Genomic DNA, 23,203 nt, shown 5'->3' with positions numbered 1-23,203 from the left:
TCTCACAGAGCACCCACAAACAATTGCAATGTACATTGCAAATGCACATCACAATTTTCAGTCTGCTGGAAATATCTTTCCCCCACAACAGAGGCCTCTCTTCTCACTGCCCAAGAAGAAAAACTGCAAGATTTCAGAGACCATCTCAGGGAATGCCATGGAGAGATTCTAAGTCAGGGTGTTGAAGTCTAGTACAACCTGTATGTTCCAAGGTTTCAGTCTCTTACTTTCCAAGCAGAACCGCAGGGATTCCTCACTCCCATCATTCACAGGGGTAACAAGGTTCATTTGCAGAGAGAGTTTTGCATCAGCCTCAGGAACTACATGAGAATCTCCTTTTTCACACACTTCTGACACATCTGTTGATGCCACTGCACTTTCCATGGTGACATTGTTGGTCCCCATTGTACCCTCAGCTGTAACATCACTAGTTGCTATAGTGCTGTCTGGACAACTATCAGCCACTGAAAATAGGAAAACAAAGAAGTAAAAATGGAAATAGCCATTGTGGTTCCCACTGCTGTGGTTCAGGGCCCGGTTTGGTTTTGAAACTGCTTCACTGCATGCATTATTAGTGATAGCGCAGTAGTGGAAATTCCTCTCTGGTCATCCTAGAGTTCTGAGAGGATCAAAGTTTTTTAGCACAAGTATCATCCATAGCTTGTGATGAGAGCAGAATGATTTACTATTTACCAGAAATATGCAATTCCTTTTCTCCAACACATGCAAGCTGTTATTTTGTGAACCCAGCAGAGAAAGTCTTGCAAAACGATGAATGCTGGGAACAACCTTCTTTTAATTTAAGTGCTTTCACTACTCAAAGGGATCTTTTGCATTCTTTAATGGAGTTATATATGGGAATGCAATGAAGGAAGGTATGTTCCATACAACCCCATACTAAGGTAGCAAACATCTTCATTACAGACCGAGGAAAGAAAAAGAGGGATGAACCCTCCTCAAACAGCAGCAATGTTTTTTGCCAAGACAGGTTTGAGTTATCCTATGATCCTGCATCTAGAATAAAAAGTTCCAAACTGAAGAGAACCATTTGGGTCAAACTCACCAATTGGCGTGCTGTGTCTTCTAGGTCCCATTTTAAGCTGGCCAGTAAGAGGTGGTGTTATGCTGGTCAAGGGCTGAATGATATCACCCTCCTTTGGCAAAGTAAAATGAAATGGGGTTCCTAAAAGACAGGGAGAGCCAGGATTAGTGATTTCAGGAGTGTACTCCAGTCCACGTACAAAAAGCAAAAGTTCACTGCGGTGTGGAAATGAGGAAAAGCATAACCCTTGTGCTATCCTGTACAAAAACCTCCTGAACAGTTAGTGGACTCAGGGTTGCTGCTCTAACTGATCTTCCTCACTTTTCATGTGGAAAGTCTCTCTCGGTCGAAGTCTGGACTGTGGTCTACTTCGACGCAGTTGTCTCCAGAAGCTAGATGAAAGCAAGACTAAATATCCTCATGTGAAAAGGACTTCTGCAGAACGCAGGTTTTCTTGAAAAGTGCTCAGGATTTTGCACAGAGAACAGAAACAAAGCCAGAAACAAAAATGAAAGATAGGACACAACTGTATTGGCAGAGCTATGTGTTGCCTGAATTAATAACCTAACCTTGCACAGAATGGTGTATTATCATCATGGATAACAGAAGAGCAACTGACGTCATCTACCTGGACTTGTGCAAAGCATTTGACACTGTCCTGCATGACATTCTGGTCTCTAAATTGGAAATACGTCAATGTGATGGATGGACCACTTGGTGGGTAAGGAAATGGCTGGGTGGTTGCACTCAAATAATTCTGTTCAATGACTTGACATCCATGCGCAGACCAGCAATGAGCAGTGTCCCTCAGGCGTCGGTACCGGGACAGGTGCTCTTTAACATTTTTGTCGGCAACATGGACAGTGAGATCGAGCGCACCCTCAGCAAGTTTGCAGATGACACCAAGCTGAATGGTGCAGTCGACATACCGGAGGGAAGGGATGCCTTCCAGAGTGGCCTGGACAGGCTGGAGAGGCTGGAGAAGTGGGCTCACGTGAACCTGATGCAATTCAACAAGGCCAAGAGCAAGGTCCTACACCTGAGTTGGGGCAATCCCAAGCATAAATACAGGCTGGGTGGAGAACAGATTGAGAGCAGCCCTGAAGAGAAGGACTTGGGGCACTGGTTGATGAGAGACTCAACACAAGCTGGCAATGTGCACCTGCAGCCCAGAAAGCCAACTGTATCCTGGGCTGCATCAAAAGAAGTGTAGCAGGCTGAGGAAAGTGATTTTCACCCTCTGCTCCGCTCTTGTGAAACCTCATGTTTAGCTGTGGGGTCCCCAGCCTAAGAAAGACATAGACCTATTAGAATGGATCCAGAGGGCTGGAACACCTCCCCTGTGAAGACAGCTAAGAGAGCTGCGGTCGTTCAGCCTAGAGAAGAGAAAGCTGTAGGGAGACCTTATACCAGCCTTCCTGTACTTAAAGGTGGCCTGCAGGAAAGATGGGGAGGGACTTTTCATCAGGGTGTGTAGTGACAGGACAAGGGACAACAGTTTTAAACTAAAAAAGCATAGATTTAGATTAGACATTAGGAAGAAATTCTTCACTACGAGTGTGGTGAGGCACTGGAACAGACTGCCCAGAGACACTGTGGATACCGCATCCTGAAAGTGGATGTTGGAAAAGTGGAAAATTGGATGAGGCTCTGAGCAACCTGATCTAGTGGAAGGTGTCCCTGCCCATGGCAAGGGTTTAGAATTACATGAGCTTTAATGTCCTTTCCAACCCAAATCACCATATGATTCTAAATAGCTAGCCTTGGGTCAGCAGATATACCCCACTTGGACATAGTCCTGTGCAACCTGCTCAGGGTGATCTCAACTGAGCAGTGGGTTGGACCAGATGACCTGCAGAAGTCCCTTCCAACCACAACCGTTCTGTGATTCAGATAGCTACCTATGAGCTTGAATATATAGCAACAGTCAATGAACAGTTAGACAATAACATCGGAAACTTGCCATCAGAGTAAACTTTTAAGGGAAATAACAGATATTGCAGTATTATAACCAGCTGACAGCTGCCACCAGAAGGACATTAATATGCAAGCATCAGTCTTTACAGATTACATGGAATTTTTAAATAAGATTAAAAGAATAACCATTTCCTCCCCCACATTATGGTCAAAATTGGTTTTCATCATCTTTAATCCTAACCTTCGTTTTCACAAAGCATTGCTCAAACAATGCAAATCACATTATAACTTCTAATTTTAATAGGCATGTATTAAAAAATAGCAAAACTAAACAGTATTGGAAATTTTCTAGTAAAGGTTTCAAGAGCTAGCACCAGATACTCACATACAATTTTTATTTATCGCAAGACATAGTGCATCATTCTGCAGTTACACAAGATGCTCACATATAATATACACAACTGCCTTGGGGGAAATGATGCCATAAATACATGACAAAGACATAACCCACTCATGGGGGAAGGGGGAGGGAGAAAGAAAAAAAAAAAGATAGCCTGTAAAAAGTTATTTACTGTCCTTTTGGAAACTCATCTTCACCATCAGCCACTATACCACCACAGGTTTTGAAGATATGGTTCAGCAACTGCAATATCCTTAAGATCATCTTAGGGACTCCAGAGTGTTTTTGCAGTGGACAGGTATTTCACAGAACAATGATATTCATACTTTGTGGGTTCACTGCATATCAAAAGGCCAATTACCATTCCTCTCAAATGGCTTTTGAATGCCTGACCCGAAAAAATGCATAGTATGCCTGAAAGCTTAATTACTTTCACCTATCTGTACCAACCATTCAAACAATGAAAGGTTGTATTTCTCTAAAATCTTCTCCTATATCCTTAAGACCATCATCCTGTAACATTTGCTTTTATCTTTCAACATCAAAAGATCCAGTCTTTCTTTGGCTCACTTTGCCGCTCTCCAGTTTGCTAATGCTAAGGTATAAAAAATTTCAATTTCTTAGATAACTTTCACAGGGAGAGTTGGATGTTTTACAGCACAGTGCAAATAGCAACTACCAGCATAGCACAAAACTACACCCTTAGGAGACAATCGATTCTTCCAGCTGTGCATCAAGCTAAGCAAAGCAGATTTGTTATCCTCTTCTCTTGTAGATGAAAATTTAAGTCTCACTCCATTTTCTACATGTGGTGACGCCTCTTGCACACTATTACTGCATAGATAGCCAGCCTGAAGCTCAGGCCCCTCTGCTCTACTTCTTCTCCCTACCCATCACTTCTAAAAGGGATGTGGTGCATACTACGGCTCTCAGCCACATGAAGATGTGCACAGAAGACTATTAGTGGATGGCCATTTTGTCTTCTGTGCACACATCTACCCAATCGCTCTTACAGATCGTGCTACAGGATTATTTTCAAAAGAAGAAAGCAGAGAGGAAAGACCACTATGTGGAAGACCTAGGAACATTTTACTATCTAAGCAGCTAATAAAACTAGAGCAATTACTTATATTCAAACTGGTACAGTGTGGGGGAGGCAGGGCCAAAAATATCCACAACCAACACAAACCATGACTTACATTCAAGAACTTCCGCTTTCTCTTTCAAAAAGCCATCTCTTACCTCTGCTCTTAACTCACTCACTAGTGCTGCTAGACAGGACAAAAGCTTGATTACATCAGTGTTCTCTGTTGGTATGTTATACCTACCTGTGATACATCAAAAAGGACTAGATTAGCAAATAAGAAAGAACTGTATGTACTTCTAGAAGCCTTCCAGATCATCCCTTTTCTCCCCCTACTCTATCATATTCCATCCTATGAGTGTTTGTTTTTTTTTTGTAGAATAAATGAACAGTTCACTTAAGCTCATTCAAGGCAACTTCATAAACAGGAGGATGTGCCCCTACCCACCTCACCATTGGTTTCTACTCCTGCTTCTTGGACTCTTCAAGATCCTTCTAGTCCTCACCCAAAGTTTGTGCATACTAATGTATGCTTCATTATCTGAAGATTTGCCTCCTGTTGGAAATAACTGTTATAAGAACAAACCTGCTTAAAGAGAAGTCGGATGATGCTTTAAAGCTCTTCATACCTTAGTCAGTGTGATGGCAACAAAAAAAAAAAAATTACGATGCATACTTTTCCATTGCAGCGCAGGAGTCTGAAGGCAGCAGGCAGAACATCTCAAAAGCCTCAACTCTCTCGTAACATAGAGCAATCCTACGTGATCTCAAGGGACATGGACCTGGCTAAGAGCAAAGTCAGGACCCTGAACTTTAGAAGAGTGTACTTCCACCTGTTCGAAGAATTAGTGGATGAGTTCCCATGGGACAGTCCTTAGGGACAGAGGATCCGATCAGAGCTGGCAACTCTTTAAGGATATTTGCCTTAGAGCGCAAGAGCTCTCTATTCCCATACACAATAAATCAAGCAGGGAAGGTAGGAAACCAGCATGGTTGAACAAGAACCTTCTGGTCAAACCTAGGCAAAAGAAGGAAATGCACAGACGGTGGAAACAAGGCCATGTGCCCTGGGAAGAGTACAGAAATACTGTCTGGATGTACAGGGATGGGAAATGGATGGATGTCTGGATGGGGTCAGGAAAGCCAATGCACTGACAGAAGTAAACTTGGCAAGGGATGCAAAGAATAGCAAAAAGGGGTTCTACAGGTACATTGGACGCAAAAAAAAAAAAAAAAAAAATACTAAGGAGAGTGTTGCCTCTGACAAATGAAGACAGTGAACTGGTAACAACAGATGTGGAGAAGGCTGAGATACTGAACAACTTTTTTGCCTCAGTCTTCACTAGCAGTCAGGCTTCCCATGTCCCTTGCGTCCCCAAACCTCTACGCGGGGGACAAGAGAGCAAAGTCCCTCCCACTGTAAGTAAAGAGCAAATTCAGGACCTCCTGATGCAATATGAGTAAGTTCTGGGGAGAATAAGTGCTTTATATTTTTCAAGTGCTAAATAGTCAGGTACTGGAGCTGATATCATTGATAGTACAAGTCTTATATTGTCAGGGCAAGTAGCAAACACTGTGTGTCAGGTATCAAGTAATCATATGTAATTACCTGCTCCAAGCCAAGATCGCAGAACAGATCTTCCTGGAGGCAGTGTTAAGGCACACGCGAGACAAGGAGGTCATCTGAGACAGCCAGCACGGCGTCACCAAGGGCAAATCATGCCTGACTAATCCGGTGGCCCTCTACGATGGAGTGACTGCATCAGCTGACAAGGGAAGACCGACCGATGTCCTCTACCTGGACTTCTGTAAGGCTTTTGACACAGTCCCACACGACATCCTAATCTATAAATTGGAAAGATATGGATTTGAAGGGTGGACCATCCGTCGGATAAGGAATTGGCTCGATGGCCATACCTAGGGAGTAGTGGTCAATGGTTCTATGGCCAGGTGGGGGCTGGTGACGAGCAGTATCCCTCAGGGGTCTGTCTTGGGACTGGTGCTTTTCGAGATCTTCATCAAGGACATGACGATAGGATCAAGTGCACCCTCAACGAGTTTGCAGATGACACCAAGCGGAGTGGTGCAGTTGGTACGACAGAAAGAAGAAATGCCATCCAAAGGGATCTGGCCAGGCTGGAGAAGCGGGCCCACCATGTGAACCGCGTGAGGTTCAGCATGTCAAGCGCAAGGTGCTGCACCCGGGTCGGGGCAACCCCAGACAGGAGTATGGACTCGGAGAACTGTTTGAGCAGCTCTGCAGGGTTGACCTGGGGGTTCTGGAGGACGGAAGGCTCGATGTGAGCCAGCAGTGTGTGCTTGCAGCCCTGAAGGCCAACTGTGTCCTGGGCTGCATCAAGAAAGGTGTGATCAGCAGGTCGAGGGAGGTGGCTGTCCTCCTCTGCTCTGCCCTCGTGAGGCCCCACCTGGAATCCTGTGCCCAGGTTTGGGGACCCCAGCACAAGAAAGATGGGGACCTGTTAGAGCGAGTCCAGAGGAGGGCCGCAAAGATGATGAGAGAGCTGGAGCACCTCTCCTGTGAAGAAGGGCTGAGAGAGCTGGGGCTGTTCAGCCTGGAGAAGAGAAGGCTCAGGGGAGACTTCACTGCGGCCTTTCAGTGCTTAAAGGGGTCTTATAAAAAAAAAAAAAAAAAAAAAATGGAGGGGGACTCGTTACTCAGGTACATAACAACAGGATAAGGGGGAACGGTCTTAAACTAAAAGAGGATAGGTTTAGATCAGACATTAGCAGGAAATTCTTTGCTGTAAGGGTAGTGAGGGCACTGGAACAAGTTGCCCAGAGAGGCTGTGGATGCCCCATCCCTGAAAGTGTTCAAGGCCAGGCTGGATGGGGCCTTGGCCAACCTGACCTAGTGGGTGGCATCCTTGCCTATGGCAGGGAGGTTGGAACTAGATGATCTTTAATGTTCCTTCCAACCCAAGCTGTTCTATGATTCTATGACAACTCTATTATTTAGTGTAATATAAATATGCAAGATACAACCACAAGCATTAATTTTCAAGTTAATTTTCTCCAAACATGGCTCATTTTACACCTCTCTTCGGAATGTAAATCAAGCTAAATGTGATGTTTTTAAGTTGTATTTAGATTTATCTAAGAAAAGATGTGTTAAGTATGATATGCAAGAGAAATATTACCTCAAGCTAAAAGAAGTTTTATTCATGCTCTCTTGAAAAAGAAGCTGGGGATTGTGAACTCAATGAAACCCCATACAGAAGTGGAATATAACGTTCAGCTTCATTATATAATTATAGCTATTCATCTTTATCATCATTCCAGCAGTGTCCTGCCAAACAGTTTATTTAATAGAACCAATACTCTTGTCAAATTCGAAGACCTATACTGTTCTCTTGACCATGCCACATCATCTTCAGAGATATCCAGTCCCAGCATAGCAAATGCCCCATGCTTGTTAACATTAAAGTCTTTTTTTTTTTTAATTCAATTTTAAAAAATGTATTTTCTTCTACACAAAAAGTTATTTTCCTTCTTTCAGTTAGAGGCAATTAACAATACAGTATCTAAAACATCATCACTCACCTTCATGTTAAATAATATTTGATCTCCTCCGTATCTTTACACTTCCCTAGTATCTAAAATGGCTTAATAGAAAGGAAATAGGTTTTACTATACTGATATCAAGTACCTTCATTCTTGCCATATACAGGATTCTACACAAATTGAAGTTATCAGATTTTTAAGGTTTCAGAATTAGGGGTCATCAAATGAAACTAATACCTGGTGAAATAAAGACAGTTGGGGTATTATTTTTTTAAAACTCAGAATATAATTTAAGATGTCAATCCTCCTATTGCAAGAACCTTTGATGCCTAGAACTTTAAAGAGGTTAAAAAAACACAGTGAGAATTTTCATGGAGGGAGAGAAGAACACCTATTCAAGAAAAAAAAAAGTTCCTAAACCGTACATTTTTGAGTGATGAAACAGAGGCTTCTGGAGAAGTATCTCCCCACTACATTTTTGCTCTTATATTCATCCATATGCATCTGCCATTCAATATTGGGGAAAATACAGGGGGAAATTGTATACCAAAGTAGACTGATTCTCTTCTGACTGGTTAATTCCTCAGTTCACAGAGAACATGATTTTCAGTCTTTAGTTTAGTACTATTACATGGGCACAATGAGCTTACTGCAAGCCCCTAAATGGGAAGGACCAAAGAAGGGAAAAAAAAAAAAAAAAGAAAAAAAACACAATAGAACATCCATACCATTAAATGGCAACAAAATAATCTAACAAAGAGGCTGGTATTATTGGTCCACAGAATATCTAAAACCCTGGAAATGCAGATTTTGTGCAGAGCCTCCAAAGTCTGATACTGATTGCACACAGGAACAAGCTCCCCAGGGAGGCAGTCACTGCACCAAGCCTGTCTGAATTTAAGAAGTGTTTGGACTGTGCACTTAGTCACATGGTCTGAACTTTTGGGCAGACCTGTGCGGTGCCAGGAGTTGGACTTGATGATCCTTACGGGTCCCTTCCAACTCGGGATATTCCATGATTCTGTATTTTTTTCCCCTAATTTGAAAAAATGAATCATGATTAAATCAGACCACTTTTAAACAATAGTGAAAGCTTTCCCTAAATCTCACTGAAGTGGCAGCCCCCAAACTTTGTACAAGAATTTGTGGAATTCAGATGTACCCCAGCAACATACCCTAAATCTGAAACTGATGACACTACTGTCTCAGTTGACAAAACAAATGCTACCAAATTGCCTCCAGCATGCCATTTGCTTAGTGCTTGGTTCCCCATGCAAACAAAGACCTTAAGTCAGAAAACGCATGAAATCATTGCATTTCTGGTCAACTGAAACGCTCTTCTTTCTTGCTCAGCAACAGCCAGAATTTTGTTATAACATTCTGAAAGAAATTGTTTGTCGCTAGTTATGGGATGTTAAAGAAAGCAAAACCAAAAAAACACTTAAACGCTTCATTGGTAAAACCGCATTCAGAAGAATGGGTGCAAAAGTTACATCAGTTAAACTGGTATGATAGCTGGCATACTAAACAGTGCTCAAAAATACAGACTGATTCATATGAGTTCATTATTGAGAAAGTGGAGTTTTTAAATCTAAGCAAAGAGATCAGAACCCCCTAAAGCAAGGGAATTTTTGTATGACTAAACATATACTTAGCTCAAAATAAAGCAATCATGGTAGAAGTGTTTCTCAGATGTCAGTGATATTAAAAAGCTATGGCCACAAGGCTCCATGTGGCTTGAAAGTAATTTAAGCTTTATTTTGCTTTAAAATAGGTCAACAGATATTAATAGTAAAGTCCAGCTTGAAAAATGCTACTGTCCTTTGCTGGAAATCTCTCCAAAACTGATGACACACATAAGCATTCAAATCTCTCTTCTCTACCGCACTGTAATCTAACTTCTACAGATATGAATATTTACCTGTCATTTGTAACTTACAACGCAAAATACCTTCATCCTATTTTTGAGTATCTCAAGTTTTTGTTGCCAGACAGTTCCATACTATTAAACAGCTTTTTGGGGGGTATTTTCCAAACTTGTCAGAAAATTTGGTATTAAAAGCACCCAAGTATTACACTCAATCCCTTTTCATCCAAATCTCCATCTAGCACTTCAAAGTCATCTCACCTACGTCTGCTCAGACATAAAGAAGAAAGCTCTTCATCTTGTTCCTTTCTGAAATCTGCCATTCTGACCTTTCCGAACAGGATCACATGTTCCAGAAGTCAGCACGGTTCAAGGTCACAAGAACTGAAGAAAAGGGGAGGGAAGCATATAAGAATGCACTCAAAAAGCTATCAGGAAGAAACAGCCAAAGCTGTCATAAATGGCAGGATCATAAGTGGAAAAAAGTAAACAAGTAGTTCAGAAAATAGCAAAAAATATTGGACTAGTGAGACTGATCAGAGAAGTTTTGAAGAAATATACAGGTCTTGATAAAAAACAAACCGTAAGTTGGCAGAGGACATAAGTGAGATATCCCCCACTGACAAAGAATAGATCTCTCGGTGACAAAGAATAGAAAATTGCTCAGACCAGTTATTAGCTCTGAGTCCATAAAGGGAAAAATAAGACTGAACATTAGGAAATATGTTTGAGCTGTATATCTTACACTAATTTCTCAAAATAAAAACAAGAAAACATTGAACAAAGCTCTGAAGAACAGACTATAGGACAATACTACAATACCACAACCTTCAAGTGCTAGGAGTGATTCAAATCTAGTCCATGGTTGTATAGGTTCCATAAAACAAGATCATAGACTGGTCAATCTGAATCTACCAGGTGGTTCATAAACATCTTCCCTGTTGAACATCTCATTTAATTTAAATAGCACTCCGCAATTATATTAATCTTCTACTGTACTATAATTGAATGACTTAGATAATTCAGAGCAAAAACTACCCAAATCACTGTAGAGACTTAAGTAAACATAAACTAACATACTGGTCTGCTCACATGTAAAGACAACAATCACCTATTGAGAGCTAATGTTTCCACACACTCAGCTTTTAGTCACCAACTTCAGGAGACAGGAAGTTACCTACTGCCATCACAAGATGGGGAAAACTCTCTCCTCTCCTTCTCTCTGATCCTGCAGTTTATAATGAAAAGTTACATCACAAAAATGTGTATGACTTAATACCAACTAAAACACTGTCTTCTATTATTTTCTCATTTGAGGAGAACAGAACTGCTTTAAAACAGAGCCAACGAAGAGGCAGAATCTCCACAAAACTCAGGTACAGCGTTCCAGATTCCTTAACTACACAACAGCAAGTTAAAGAGGTTTCAACACTGAAATGAAACCACGGTAACATTATAAAGAGTTCATGGCTCTATTCAGACAAACACTTTAAGGCAGCATTGTTGGGGTTGCTCCCTTTCATTGTTTCCAGACACTTATTTCCCATCCTTGACCAGCACCAGCAGTTATGCAGAGCTGCATGGCAAAACATGAAAAAAAAAAAAAAAAGCAAAAAAAAAAAAAGCAAAAACAAACAAACAAACAAAAAACACTTTTCAATCTGTTGTTGGTTAAGCTTCAGACAGAACTGTTCCTTATTCTATCTCACTTCAAAAAATCTTGTCCCAGATTTAAAAAAAAAAAAAAAAAGGGGGGGGGGGGAGGTGGGGATACACAAGGATACGTGCAAAATAGGTTAAACTTCTGTCAGTTTTTACTTTGCTTCATGACAATGCCTACTGAAGAGCAGCTTATGTGAAAGTAAAAAGCATTCATCTTTAAATTACTCAAGATAGATTTGCTATATTAATGTCTCGCTTAAAGCTGCTCTGTATGTCTCCACAAAGAAAATCCTCCCCTGAGAATGAAAGGAGAAAATAAATAAATAAACAAACAAACAGTAAGGACACCTAAAAGGGAAGTATAGACTACCACAGACCCTTTTCCTTTCAAGGACACTACCATTGTTGCTTCAGGAAAAAAAAAAAAAAAAAAAAAAAGCGTTACAGAAATCCATCAGCATTGCCAAGGTCAGAACATTCCAAGTTTTCAAAGTTGCTCAGAGTTTCTACCATAAAACAGGAAGGGGGTGTTAGGAGTATGAATTACTTTTCATCACTGTCGCCTGCAGCAGTGCTGCAACGGTGAAAAAGGGAACAGCACCTTACACACGTTAACAGTAACTTTCACTGCTGCTCTGAAGATAGGCTGTTCAACATCCATTCAGAACCAGCGCTTCCCAAAAACTCTGAGGACTGTACACAGCCCCCTTGACATTATTCAAAGTATACACACCTACAAACTACTAACCTAAATTCACTTACCATTGGAAGGACTGGGAGACTTAGCAGCTACCCTCTCCTGTGGCTGCATCTTCTCTTCTTGCTCCAGATTCCTTGTCATAGCAGTATCCTCTGTACTCTTCTGTATACAATTCTCCTGCTGAGCCACAAGCATGTCAACCCCTTTCTCCTGCAGTGGTGTGTGATTCTCCATTTTCATTGCCTGGTCTAATTCTGAACCATCTGGGTGGCTTTTCACACACAATACCACTTCTGATGGAATGTCAGTCTTTAATCTAGGAAACAAATTGTTATGCTGTTCCATTAACTCCCCTACAGAAGGCTTAGATAAAACTTTACTGAGTTTTGGCATGTTTTCTGAAGTAGCTTTAGAGGACAGTTTATCCATGTTCTTTGCCTCTCCAATGCCAGAAGTACAGTCTTGTAAAGTTTCTTTTACACAGCATTCTGGTCCAACCTTTCCTAATTCTTCGGTATGACCAGACAATTTTTTGCTATTTTTACCAGAGCCACCAGCAAAATCCACTTCCATGTCTTCATGACTCTGTACTTCCCTTTCAAGGATAAACCTCTGAGAAAGGGCTATGTTAACAAGAGACTCATCTTTGTTTATTTGTTTCTCTTCTACTTGCAGCTTTTCTTCTTGTTCTTCACATTGAGTCTCAGGAACTGCCTCAGGTTCAGAACTCTCTTCCAATGGATAACCCTGAGACCGTGCTTCTCTGCCCTGAGTACAGGACAAAATCTCAGGCTGACCAGACTGATGTTCAGCAGCTTGACTTCCAGAAATACACCCATGATCCTGATGAGCTGTAAGGGCTAGTGACTCATTTCCTGCTTCACCTGCACTAACTAACTGCATTACAGGCTTTCCTGCAGTTTTTATACCCTCTTTTTTTGCTTTTTCACAGTTCTCAGAGAGGGCTTGATGGCCTGCATCCAGTCTCAGTTTTGTGTTGTCATTCTCCACAGCACAAAGGCTCAAGTCTGAGGCCTTGCATTCAGGAACCTTCTGTACCCATAAAGTTTCACTATCTTGGCTAGTTTTCAGAGAGCCTGAACTGACTTCTGCTTTTGTAGACTCGCTACATTCACTTACAGAAAGGATCAGACTACAGGACTCAGAAGGCTGTGGCACAGAGTCCCCCATAGGCACCTTTGACAAAACATCTGTGGTTCCAGAGAGGTTTCCTGGTAAGCACGAACAGGTCAAAGCAACAGTTTTTTCTTCTCCTTCATGTCTCTTCTCTGGGCTCTGAGTTGGAACAAAAATATCCTAAAATGAAAAAATTGGCATTCTGAACATCAGGTTATCCCAAATTGGGCTGTTTATTATTTCCAAAAGATGATGCTAGATTACAGAGCAGAGCAAGCTCAGAACAAACCTATGGATTAAAACAAGCTTTGGTTGGTTGGTTGTTTTTTTTTTATCCATTTAAATAAGTGTTAACTGCCACATTCTTGCTACAAGAAATTATCATCATTCATTGCTTTTCAGTACCTCTGCCAGTCAGACATGATCCTTGGCTCACCTTTCCTACTACCAAATCATGAAGTACAGGGCAAGTATGGCAAATCAGTAGCTATTCTCAGTCAGACAAACAAGGGTTCTGGAAAGATTCTCTGTAATAGTTATATTAGCATGAAAACTCTGCCTCAACTACTGAAGTCTACTTCAACCTGTATTTTCTGCCTTAATTTAATTAAATTTGTTATATTGAGCTATAAAGCCACCAAGTGTCTGTTAAATCCCTTTGAACAATATTAACTTCCAGAATCAAAAAGCAAACAACAGATGGTAAGAATAAGCAACTTAAAAGAAATTTGCGCTAAGCGAGATCAAGCCTTGTTCAAGCCTTCTCCGTGACAAATAACGATTAAATCTATCTTTGTAGAAGTCTAGTTTCTGACGCAGTTTGAGATGCAGAATGCCTGGTTCAGCATGAGAAAGTAGAAGCCTTTCAAAGAAAGCAAGAAAAAAAAAAAAGCACAAGGAAAGTTTTTAGTGTAGAATAAAAGACAAAAAATCTACATTCAGTAACTCTCTATGCCCTCTTAAGCTGTTCTATATTTTCTCTGCAGGATAAACTGCCACACATATAGAGAAATATCATCAACATATAACCGTGACTGGTAGGAACAGAGAAGCTCATGACAATCAGTTTAGTAGGGAAGCCCCACACAGAAGCACAGAGGTTCGCTCAAAAATGCATTTTCTGCAATACCCCCACAAAAAAAAAGTCGGGATAGATATTTACATGAACCCTCACATGAGAGAACTCTGGTTGTGATGGTATAGGTAAAGATCCAGGAAAGAAGGCTGGGGCACTCCGGGATACTGGAGTTGAAGCCTGTGGGAGGACAGAAGGTCCTGGTGGGATACATGGGATAGCTATCTCCACTAGCGCCTCTCCCCTCTGCTGCTCCTGCATCAGCACCTCTCCCTGCTGCTCCTCCTGCATCAGCTCTCTTGCTTGTGATGGGATAGAGATATCCATCTGTTCATCTGGATTGAAAGAGCAGAAAATAAATTACTAGCAGATCTCTATGTTGTACCTACTTTCCAACATTCCATTAAGAGATTTTTATCTGCAGTGGTTTATGCAACTCTCTCATACTTCAATGGGTGAACCTGAAATCTTGGGGCGGGAGGGAGGAGTGGGGGTAAACAATAAATAAATAAACAAACAAACAAAATTAACACAATTATCTGTATCTTTAAATGAACAGGGTGAAGGGTTGGGGAGAGTTCATAACTATTTTGCTACCACAGGTCTACATTTCTACAATTAGAAATAAGTGTCTAAAATTTATACAAATTATTCTCTGAGGACATGTTTTCGGTTTTTGTTTTGCTATTTCTATTACAACGCAACCAAATTCAGACCCCACTAACTAAACATCTATTCTAAAGGTACTTCAGATTTTGTGCAGCAAATGAGATGGCAATCTTGCAGAAAGGAATGTCGATTTGTACTAGAAGTTCATGGATACGTTAACCCTGACAGCGAACGGGTACTTAGAGAAAATGTGCAAGAACCAAGGTATACAGAACAAGCTGTCTTTTGGTATGACCTTCTAGAATACATACATGTAACATATAAAAGCTTTTTAAAATATTGTATTAGCCATTTCACTTAGGGTAAGATGACTTTTATGACCCAGTTCTCTTTCCTACTGCCCTAACAGCATATATTTAAGCCATACCTACCTGTAGCAAAAGAATGGCTTGCCCCTAAGAAAGGAGGACAATGGCAAGAAGCACTCTCTTTTCCATATGAAGTTTTCCTCATCTTTCATGTGAAGGAAATTTTATCATGATAGCTATGCAGGAAATACTGACAGTATATTGGGATCTGAATTACAAATACAGATCTCCCTGCATCTGCCTCTTTCAGCATTCTCAAACCCACTTTACACTTTAAGTGTAATTTAAACAAGTTTTGAAAAGGCTAAAGGCTCAGACTAAACCACGAAGTACAGAAACAACCACAGGTGAGTATGCAGAAGACTTTACCTTTTGCTTGCTCCTGTTCAGTAGGACTGCTAGGGACAAGAGCACTGGATCCAAAGGCAACAGGAGATGGAACGACTAGGCCTGAAGAGCCACTGCAGAAAAAGGTAACATGGAAAAAGAACGTATATCACTAGAAAATTGATTAACTTCTCAAATGTAGATCCAGCTTGTCACATTAGGAGTCTTCTCACAAGAGCATGTCAGGTATTCTCTAGCAAAGTCTTGTTTGTTTGTTTGTTTAATTGTTTGAAAACAGAAATGCTGAGGTATTAACAGGCCAACTCCTGTTCTTACCCTTGCCGTCAGAGTGGATCCAAAGAGTGTTTATCAATATGGTGATAGGTGCTTTATATATATGTAAATATATAAAGACCTGAGAAATCATCATTGACCACACAGGCATCATTAGTTGATATCCCTGTTGACTGGAAGCTGGCAAATGCTGTCCCAGTTTTAAGAAGGGTGGTCCGTTTAAGAAGGGCAAGAAAGAAGACCCTGGTAATCACAGGCCTGTCAGTCTCACTTCAGTGCCTGGTAAACCAATGGAAAAAATACTCTGGGAGTTATTGAAAAACACACGAAGGACAATGCACCCACTGGTCATGGCCAACATGGATTCACAAGGGCAAAGTCCTGCTTAATTTATTTAATTTCCTTTTATGACAACATTACCCACCTCGTTGAGTAAGGGAAGGCACTTGATGTAATCCTTTTGGATTTCAGCAAAGCTAACAATATTGTTTCTCACAGAATCCTTCTGGACAAGAAACTCAAGCATCCAGCTAGATAAATGCATAATACGATGGGTGAAAAAATCAGCTGACTGGTCAAGCTCAAATGGCTATAGTAAACGGAGTTACATCAGGCTGGCAGCCAGTCACTAGTGGGATTCTCCAGGGCTTCATTTTGGGGCCAGTTTTCTTTAATGTTTTTATAAACGATCTGGATGCAGGACTCAAAGGTATACTAAGTACATTTGCAGATGATATTAAATTAGGAGGAGCTATTGACTCCCTTGAGGGTAGAGAAGCCTTGCAGAGAGATCTTGACAAATTAGAGCCTAGACAATCACCAACCACATGAACTTCAACAAGAGCAGGTGCTGGATTCTGCACCTGGGATGGGCCAACCCTGGATATACATACTGACTGGAAGACAAGAGGCTGGAGAGCAGCCTCAGGGAAAGAGATCTGGGGGTTTTGGTTGATGGTAAGTTGAGTATGACTCAATGGTGTGTCCTGGCAGCCAAAAGGACCAACAAGCCCAGCACTGCTAGCTGGTCGAGGAAATTGACTGTCTCGCCCTGCTCTGGTGCAACCTCAAGTACTGTGTGCAAGCTTGGGCGCCACAACATAAGGAGGTCATAAAACTATTAGACAGTGTCCAAAGGAGGGCAACAAAAAATGTGGTTGGTCTTGAGGGGAAGACATGAGGAGCAGCTGAGATCACTTGGTTTGCTCAGCTTAGAGAAGAAGATACTGAGGGGCAACCTCATTGCAGCCTACAACTTCCTCACAAAAGGATACAGAAGGGCAGCCAGGTGCTAATCTGCTCTCTCTGGTGACCAACAGTAAGACTTGAGGGAACAGCATGAAGCTGCACCAGGAGAGGTTCAGGTTGGGTATCAGGAAAAGGCTACTCAGAAAGAGAGGAACCTCATCACTAAGAGGTTGGTCAGGCACTGGAACAGGCTCCACAGGGAGGTGGTCACAGCACCAAGCCTGCCAGAGTTCAAGAGGCATTTGGACAACAATCTCAGACACAGGGTTTGATTTTTGGATGGTCCTGAGTGGAACCAGGAGTTAGACTCAATGATCTTTGTGGGTCCCTTTCAACTCAGGATATTCTATGATTCTATACTATAATTGAGGAAGACAAAGCACTTATTTGAGCTCTGGCTAGGAAATGATGATTAGAAAGTCACCTGACAACACAAACTTAATGAGAAATTGAGGAGACTAGACTCTGTCACTGCCTGCAACAGCACTAGTTAACATGTCAGCCATGGCCCGGTCATCTAACGCAGTTATTTTGAGAGCACCTCCTTGCTCTCCACATTGTACAGTATGAAAGAGATAATTACAGATAATTGCTACAGTGTATTCAGTCAACTTAGAGATAAATAATGCAGTAGCTAAGAAAGTACAAGCGTCAAGGGCATGGTTTTAAGATAGGAAAGACAAACATACACTGATAATGTGTGTGACGGGGAAACTGGAAAGTGAGGATCCTCCGGGGGAGGGGAAGTAGAGAGAAAGGAATAACCTTCAGGCTTCATTGTTGGTGGGCTGTGTGGGGAGGAAGCGTGGGAACACCACACTGAACATGAAGAAGAGAATTTTGGCCGGTGTTCTCAAAAGAACAATCAGCAATTTAGGTTCAAAGGTCACAGAGACCTTGCTAGAACACAAGCTGAACTGCTTTCTGCTTTGACAACTTCCACCTAAGACCATGCACATGCAAGAAGAGGGAGTAGACAACAGAGAAGGAGCCAGCACCAACTGTGAGACAGCAGAGCAGGGCAAAAAGTCAAAGGCAGAAGAACGTACATAATATCCACTATCATTAAAAAAAAAAAAAGAAAAGTCATCACAACAGGGTAAGTCAAAGAAAGAATTACCAACAGGTAGCTGGTGCTGGAATAGAGCTGATAACCCCAGCAGGAATCTTGTTGAGGCAAAACAGTTAAGCAAAGAGCTCTTTTCAAGAGTTGCCCCGGGGTTACAAGCTAGAAGCCGCAACTTCATTCTATATTCAGCTATACATACACCTTTATTCAGTGAACATAATCAAGGACACCACAGTAGCAAGATGTGAACGCTCTCTCCTAGATTACATGCTCTCCTAAGCGCTTCCACACAATTTCCTTATGCCACACACACATTCACAGTCGAAAGCGAAGATCTCAGAGTTCTAACAACAAAAATGCACTATCATTCACTAGACCAGAACTACGGTGATGACCTTTAAATAACAGAATTCATTCCTTTTGTGCATAATGCCCTCTCAAATACATCTTCTCTGTAAGATCTACTTATTAACCATAAAATTTTCTATCCTATAACTGACACTGTAATTTTTAACTATAGAACTACATGTTATAATCAGTAATACCTGTTCAAATCATGTGCACGGAAACTTGAGAACTCTATTTAACTAAGTACCAGCTCCAAATTGCAAGGTACAAACACAAACAGGTGACATGGAATCCAAACTAGCTTAACTTGCTTTTGTTGCACAAATTAAGGTAAACAGATAGCATTAGCAGTCTTTGAATAAAAGAAAGCATGGTGGAAATGGTACAGAAGCTACTACAACATAGTTTTGTGTTTTTGGGGGTCTTTTTTTTTTTTTTTTTTTTTGCTTACGTGGAATGACTCTGCTGTACAAGAGATCCCTGTCCAGAGAGCTGCAGGAGGTGCAGACTGCGGGCAGGGGTGCATGCCAGAGAACTTCCCTCTTCCACCCTGGTTACAGGACAGCCATTCCCTGAAACAATTTTGAACAAAAGGAAGTAAGATTAGAAATCTGGCCATTAAACAAGTTGATCAGAAAGTTTTGATGAATGATGTACACCTTACTGTAAAGTCACAGCCTATCCTTGTCTGCCTTTTTCACACAAAGGTGGAGAAGGACAGCATGTAGAAGTCCAGCATGTGAAATGTGATCATCATACAGTTCAGACGATAAAGGTAGTTTATAACTACAGAATAAGTTTTTTTTCAGACCAAAATGTACATATCTTTGTACTTGGTAATTAAAAAAGAAAAATTCCCAATGGCTCTAAAATTACCCCCCCTCCTTCAAAGACATCACATTGACCAGAGATTCAATTTCCGTAAGCGGTTACTGAACCTTTCGGGTACAGGAGGTTCACACACGAAAACATACTAGCATAATCACAGTTGTACGCAAATTAAAGCTAAACAAAAACCACTAAGTGAGACTTAATTTAGTACGTGCTTTGTAGACTGTGACAAGCTTCCCTGTCAAAACTTTTATTTTCTAGACCTGTAACTATAAGCATTGCTAAGAACCCTACTACTTCTTCTCAAACCTTTTAATTATGGATACCAAAACCAGACCTAGACATCCTCATACCATGACAATACAGCGATGACCTCTTTCCTGATGCAATTTCATAATCTCTTCTCTTTCAGGAAATGAACACTAACCTAGGTGGCAAGTAAGATCGACTGAAATCATGGTAACATTTTGGTTGCAGGGTACTGTCCTATCCCAAACAGGAACACCAATGATGCTAAATGATGCGAAGGAGTAAGGTGGAAACTACAAGAAGGATATTGAGTTGCTAGAGCATGTACAGAGAACAGCAACAAAGCTGGTGAAGGGACTAGAGAAAACAATGCTTATGAGTAACAACTGAAGGAACTAGCGTTGTTTAGCCTGGATAAAAGGAGGGATGAGCAGAGACCACAACACTCTACAACTAACTGAAAGGAGACTGTAGTGAAGTGTGCGTCAGTCTCTTCTATCAGGGAACAAGTGATCAGACATGAGGAAACGGCCTCAGGTTGCACCAGGGAGGTTTAGATTGGGTATTAGGAAGAATTTCTTCATAAAGAGTGATCGAGCCTTGGAATGGGCTGTCCAGGGAAGCGGTGGAGTTCTTGTCCCTGGAGGTACTTACAAGACATGTGGACATGACATTAAGGGACATGGTCTAGTGATGGGACTCAACAGGTGAGGTCGATGATCGGACTTGATGACCCTGAAGGCCTTTTCTATGTTTTGCCCAAGTTATGCAACGTAAGGAAGCCTACAACATTTACCTACAGTATTTAACCACACTTTAGATTGTGTGTCACTACAAGGCATGAGCATCATTATTACCAGTTTCAGAAGATCTTTTTATTATTATTACTTTTGTTCTTCAAGGGAGACGAGAAAGGAAAGGAAACATATTTAACAAGCAACTGTCACTGTTCTATCAAGAAGTGACATTTAGACACTGCTCCACAGTCCAGTGAAAGTTGTGGCCTTTCATTTCCAGTGTTCTCGATTTTATTTGAAATTATGTGAAAAGTACTCACAGCACTTCACACCCTAAATACTACACAACTGAAAATACCAAGCAGGAATGATTATGATGGCCTCTGGGATGGACATTCTTGCTCTATTTGTCTATTGTTACCTGTTACATTATTCTCAGGAAACATCTCCTCCTGAGTTGACAAGATATCCAACTCCTCATGACAAATACCAGAGGATTTCTCACTTTTAAGTGGATCAGAGACGGGCATTTCTTTCGTGGTATCCTCTTCCCCTTCCTGCAGAGCTCTGGGAAAGTAGGACACAGTCACTGACCTGAGAAACTCAACATATCAACTGCAAAACTGTAAAGTAAATTTACTGGAATAGATTAAAGCTATGCACTTCTATATACCAGTCAGAAAAGTGGAAAAAAAAAATCAGAAGTCAAAAAACACACACAAAACAACTTCTGGAATTTCAGCAAGAGAAATACAAAGAACAGGGACTGTTTTACCTTTCAAACTCCTCTGGCTGGCTCTCCAAAGCAGCATGCGTTTCTATGCCTGAGACAATTTGCCTGTCATGCACGTTCAGTTCTAGCAAGGTAAAGAAAAAAACAGAAGAACATTTGTCACTCAGAGGTCAACTGGACTAATACAGAGAACACGTGTAGCTCTCTAAGTTATGTATGTATATATAAAGACAAATTTTATATGAAAAAGATTTAGCATTGAACTATCAATAGAACAAAGAAAAGGATGGAATGAGGTTTCTGCCAGGCATGGAAGTCAGTATCTGATTGTCTGAATGTTTGTTCTAGAAATAAATTTGGAAAGACAGGTTCCAGAATCAGTGACAACATTTGGGAAGCAACAAGCAAACAAATAAACTAGCCCAAAGTAAAGACAAGACAAAATTCTATTCAACTAAGAACTGTGAACTCACTGTTGCACACTACCAATATGGTATTCAGAGAATCGTAACATCTATTAGTTTAAAAAAAAAAAAAAAAAAAAAAAAAAGCTACAGAGCAACAAAAACACATCTAAGATCATTTTCACATACCATCTTTAGAATCACTCTTTGAAGGTCTGGAAGAAGATGGGACAGCAGCTCCAGAGCGAAACTGATGCCTAGCATCTTCTTCATTGGGCACAAAGTCACTCTCAAAGTCCTGGCTCTGTGAGAGCTCTAGAGCTCCAAAAGGCAGCTGTGACATGCCTGTATCTAACATCAAACATCCATAAGTAATATATGTACCAAAAAAAAAAAAAAAAAAGCCATTTTTGCCATGGCAAAAGATACGCTAAGATACTGCCAAAGCCCCAAATAAACTAACAGACTCTCAATTCAGCTGTACCAATTAAAACTATAGTAATAGTACAGGGACAGCGACCATTACATCTAAAGCCAGTGTTAACTAGCAAGGTCTTATACAATGCCATTGAGTACTACTGTATATTTGGATACCAGAAAACAATCCTGATAATATTGATTCTGTCCCTGAAAGTCCTTTGATGACAACCATTATGCCAGTTATCTCCTCTGCCATAAAACGGCTCCATCTCCTAGTGGTCACCACGCATATTCTAAGCCATCCCTTGTCTCCAAAATCCTTGGTAACGATGATATTAAGTCCTCACGGATTTTCAAGCTCCAAAGCATGCAGACCAGATGCCAATGGAAAAAGATAACAGTAAGATGCAATGGAAAAAGATGCCAATTTCTGACCAATTATTGCAGGCATGACTACCCTGGTGGGACAAGTGAGGGAACAGAACTGAAAGCTACACAGAAGATTGATCAGATTCACCACCCAGTGACCTGAGGCGGAGAAGATACCTTCTACACATGGCGAGGTAGGACAGTCCTCAACATCGCTTCCAGCTCTTTCTTCAGTCTTTACAGGGGCACTGCAACAGAAAGACCTACTCACCTCGGGGGTTCCCGCGGGCTGCCTTCCGACAGGCCGCTGCTGCTCCAAGGAGCTGCTTCACGGCGGCAACGAGCCCGGCGGCTCCCGAGCCCGCCGAGGAGCGCAGCCCGGCACGGAGGCAGGCCCCGCGCGGCTGCGGCGCCGGAGACCCCGCGGACCCCGCTGCCGCCGCCCGTGCCGCAGGCCGCTCACGGCGCGCGGCCGCCATTTCGTCGGGCGAGAGCCCCGCGAGGGGGCGGCCGGCAGCCGGCGCACCTCGCCTCGCCTCGCCTCGCCCGGCGCCCACCTGCTCTCCCCGCCGGGCGGCGGCACCTCCTCAGCGACGCGGCTGCGCGGGCCGGCAGCGTCCGGGCGGGCAGGGCTCTCCATCGGCTCCGCAAGCACGGCGCGGCCCCGCGCCCCGCTCTCACCTGCGGGTCGCTCCCTGTCCGCCCCGCCGCCCGCGGGCGCCCGGCTGCCGGCAGGGCCGCGGACGATCTCCTGCAAGACAGGGGCACGCGTCGCGTCAGGGCCGGGCCGG

The 23,203-nt window shown here is 42.0% G+C and overlaps 1 protein-coding gene across 3 annotated transcripts in view; it reads right to left on the bottom strand.

The window, feature by feature from the left end:
- Positions 1-23,203, bottom strand: part of TP53BP1 (tumor protein p53 binding protein 1) — a 40,176-nt gene that overhangs the window by 16,666 nt on the left and 307 nt on the right. Inside the window, exons 2-12 of one of the 3 annotated variants that reach the window (XM_084293166.1) lie at positions 22,970-23,163; positions 22,590-22,660; positions 21,813-21,974; positions 21,262-21,343; positions 20,908-21,053; positions 19,121-19,241; positions 15,753-15,844; positions 14,494-14,741; positions 12,257-13,511; positions 1,064-1,183; positions 228-464 (exon numbers count right to left, since the gene is read on the bottom strand). In XM_084293166.1, the coding sequence (XP_084149292.1) occupies positions 228-464; positions 1,064-1,183; positions 12,257-13,511; positions 14,494-14,741; positions 15,753-15,844; positions 19,121-19,241; positions 20,908-21,053; positions 21,262-21,343; positions 21,813-21,974; positions 22,590-22,660; positions 22,970-23,163 (2,728 nt within the window). The remainder of the gene's footprint in view (positions 1-227; positions 465-1,063; positions 1,184-12,256; positions 13,512-14,493; positions 14,742-15,752; positions 15,845-19,120; positions 19,242-20,907; positions 21,054-21,261; positions 21,344-21,812; positions 21,975-22,589; positions 22,661-22,969; positions 23,164-23,203) is intronic. The other 2 variants (XM_084293167.1, XM_084293168.1) reach the window with 2 other exon arrangements.

Source organism: Netta rufina (genome assembly GCF_964035555.1).
Source record: "Netta rufina genome assembly, chromosome: 11".
In the NCBI taxonomy this organism is placed as follows: domain Eukaryota; kingdom Metazoa; phylum Chordata; class Aves; order Anseriformes; family Anatidae; genus Netta; species Netta rufina.
This window is presented reverse-complemented; position numbering and strand designations above follow the sequence as displayed.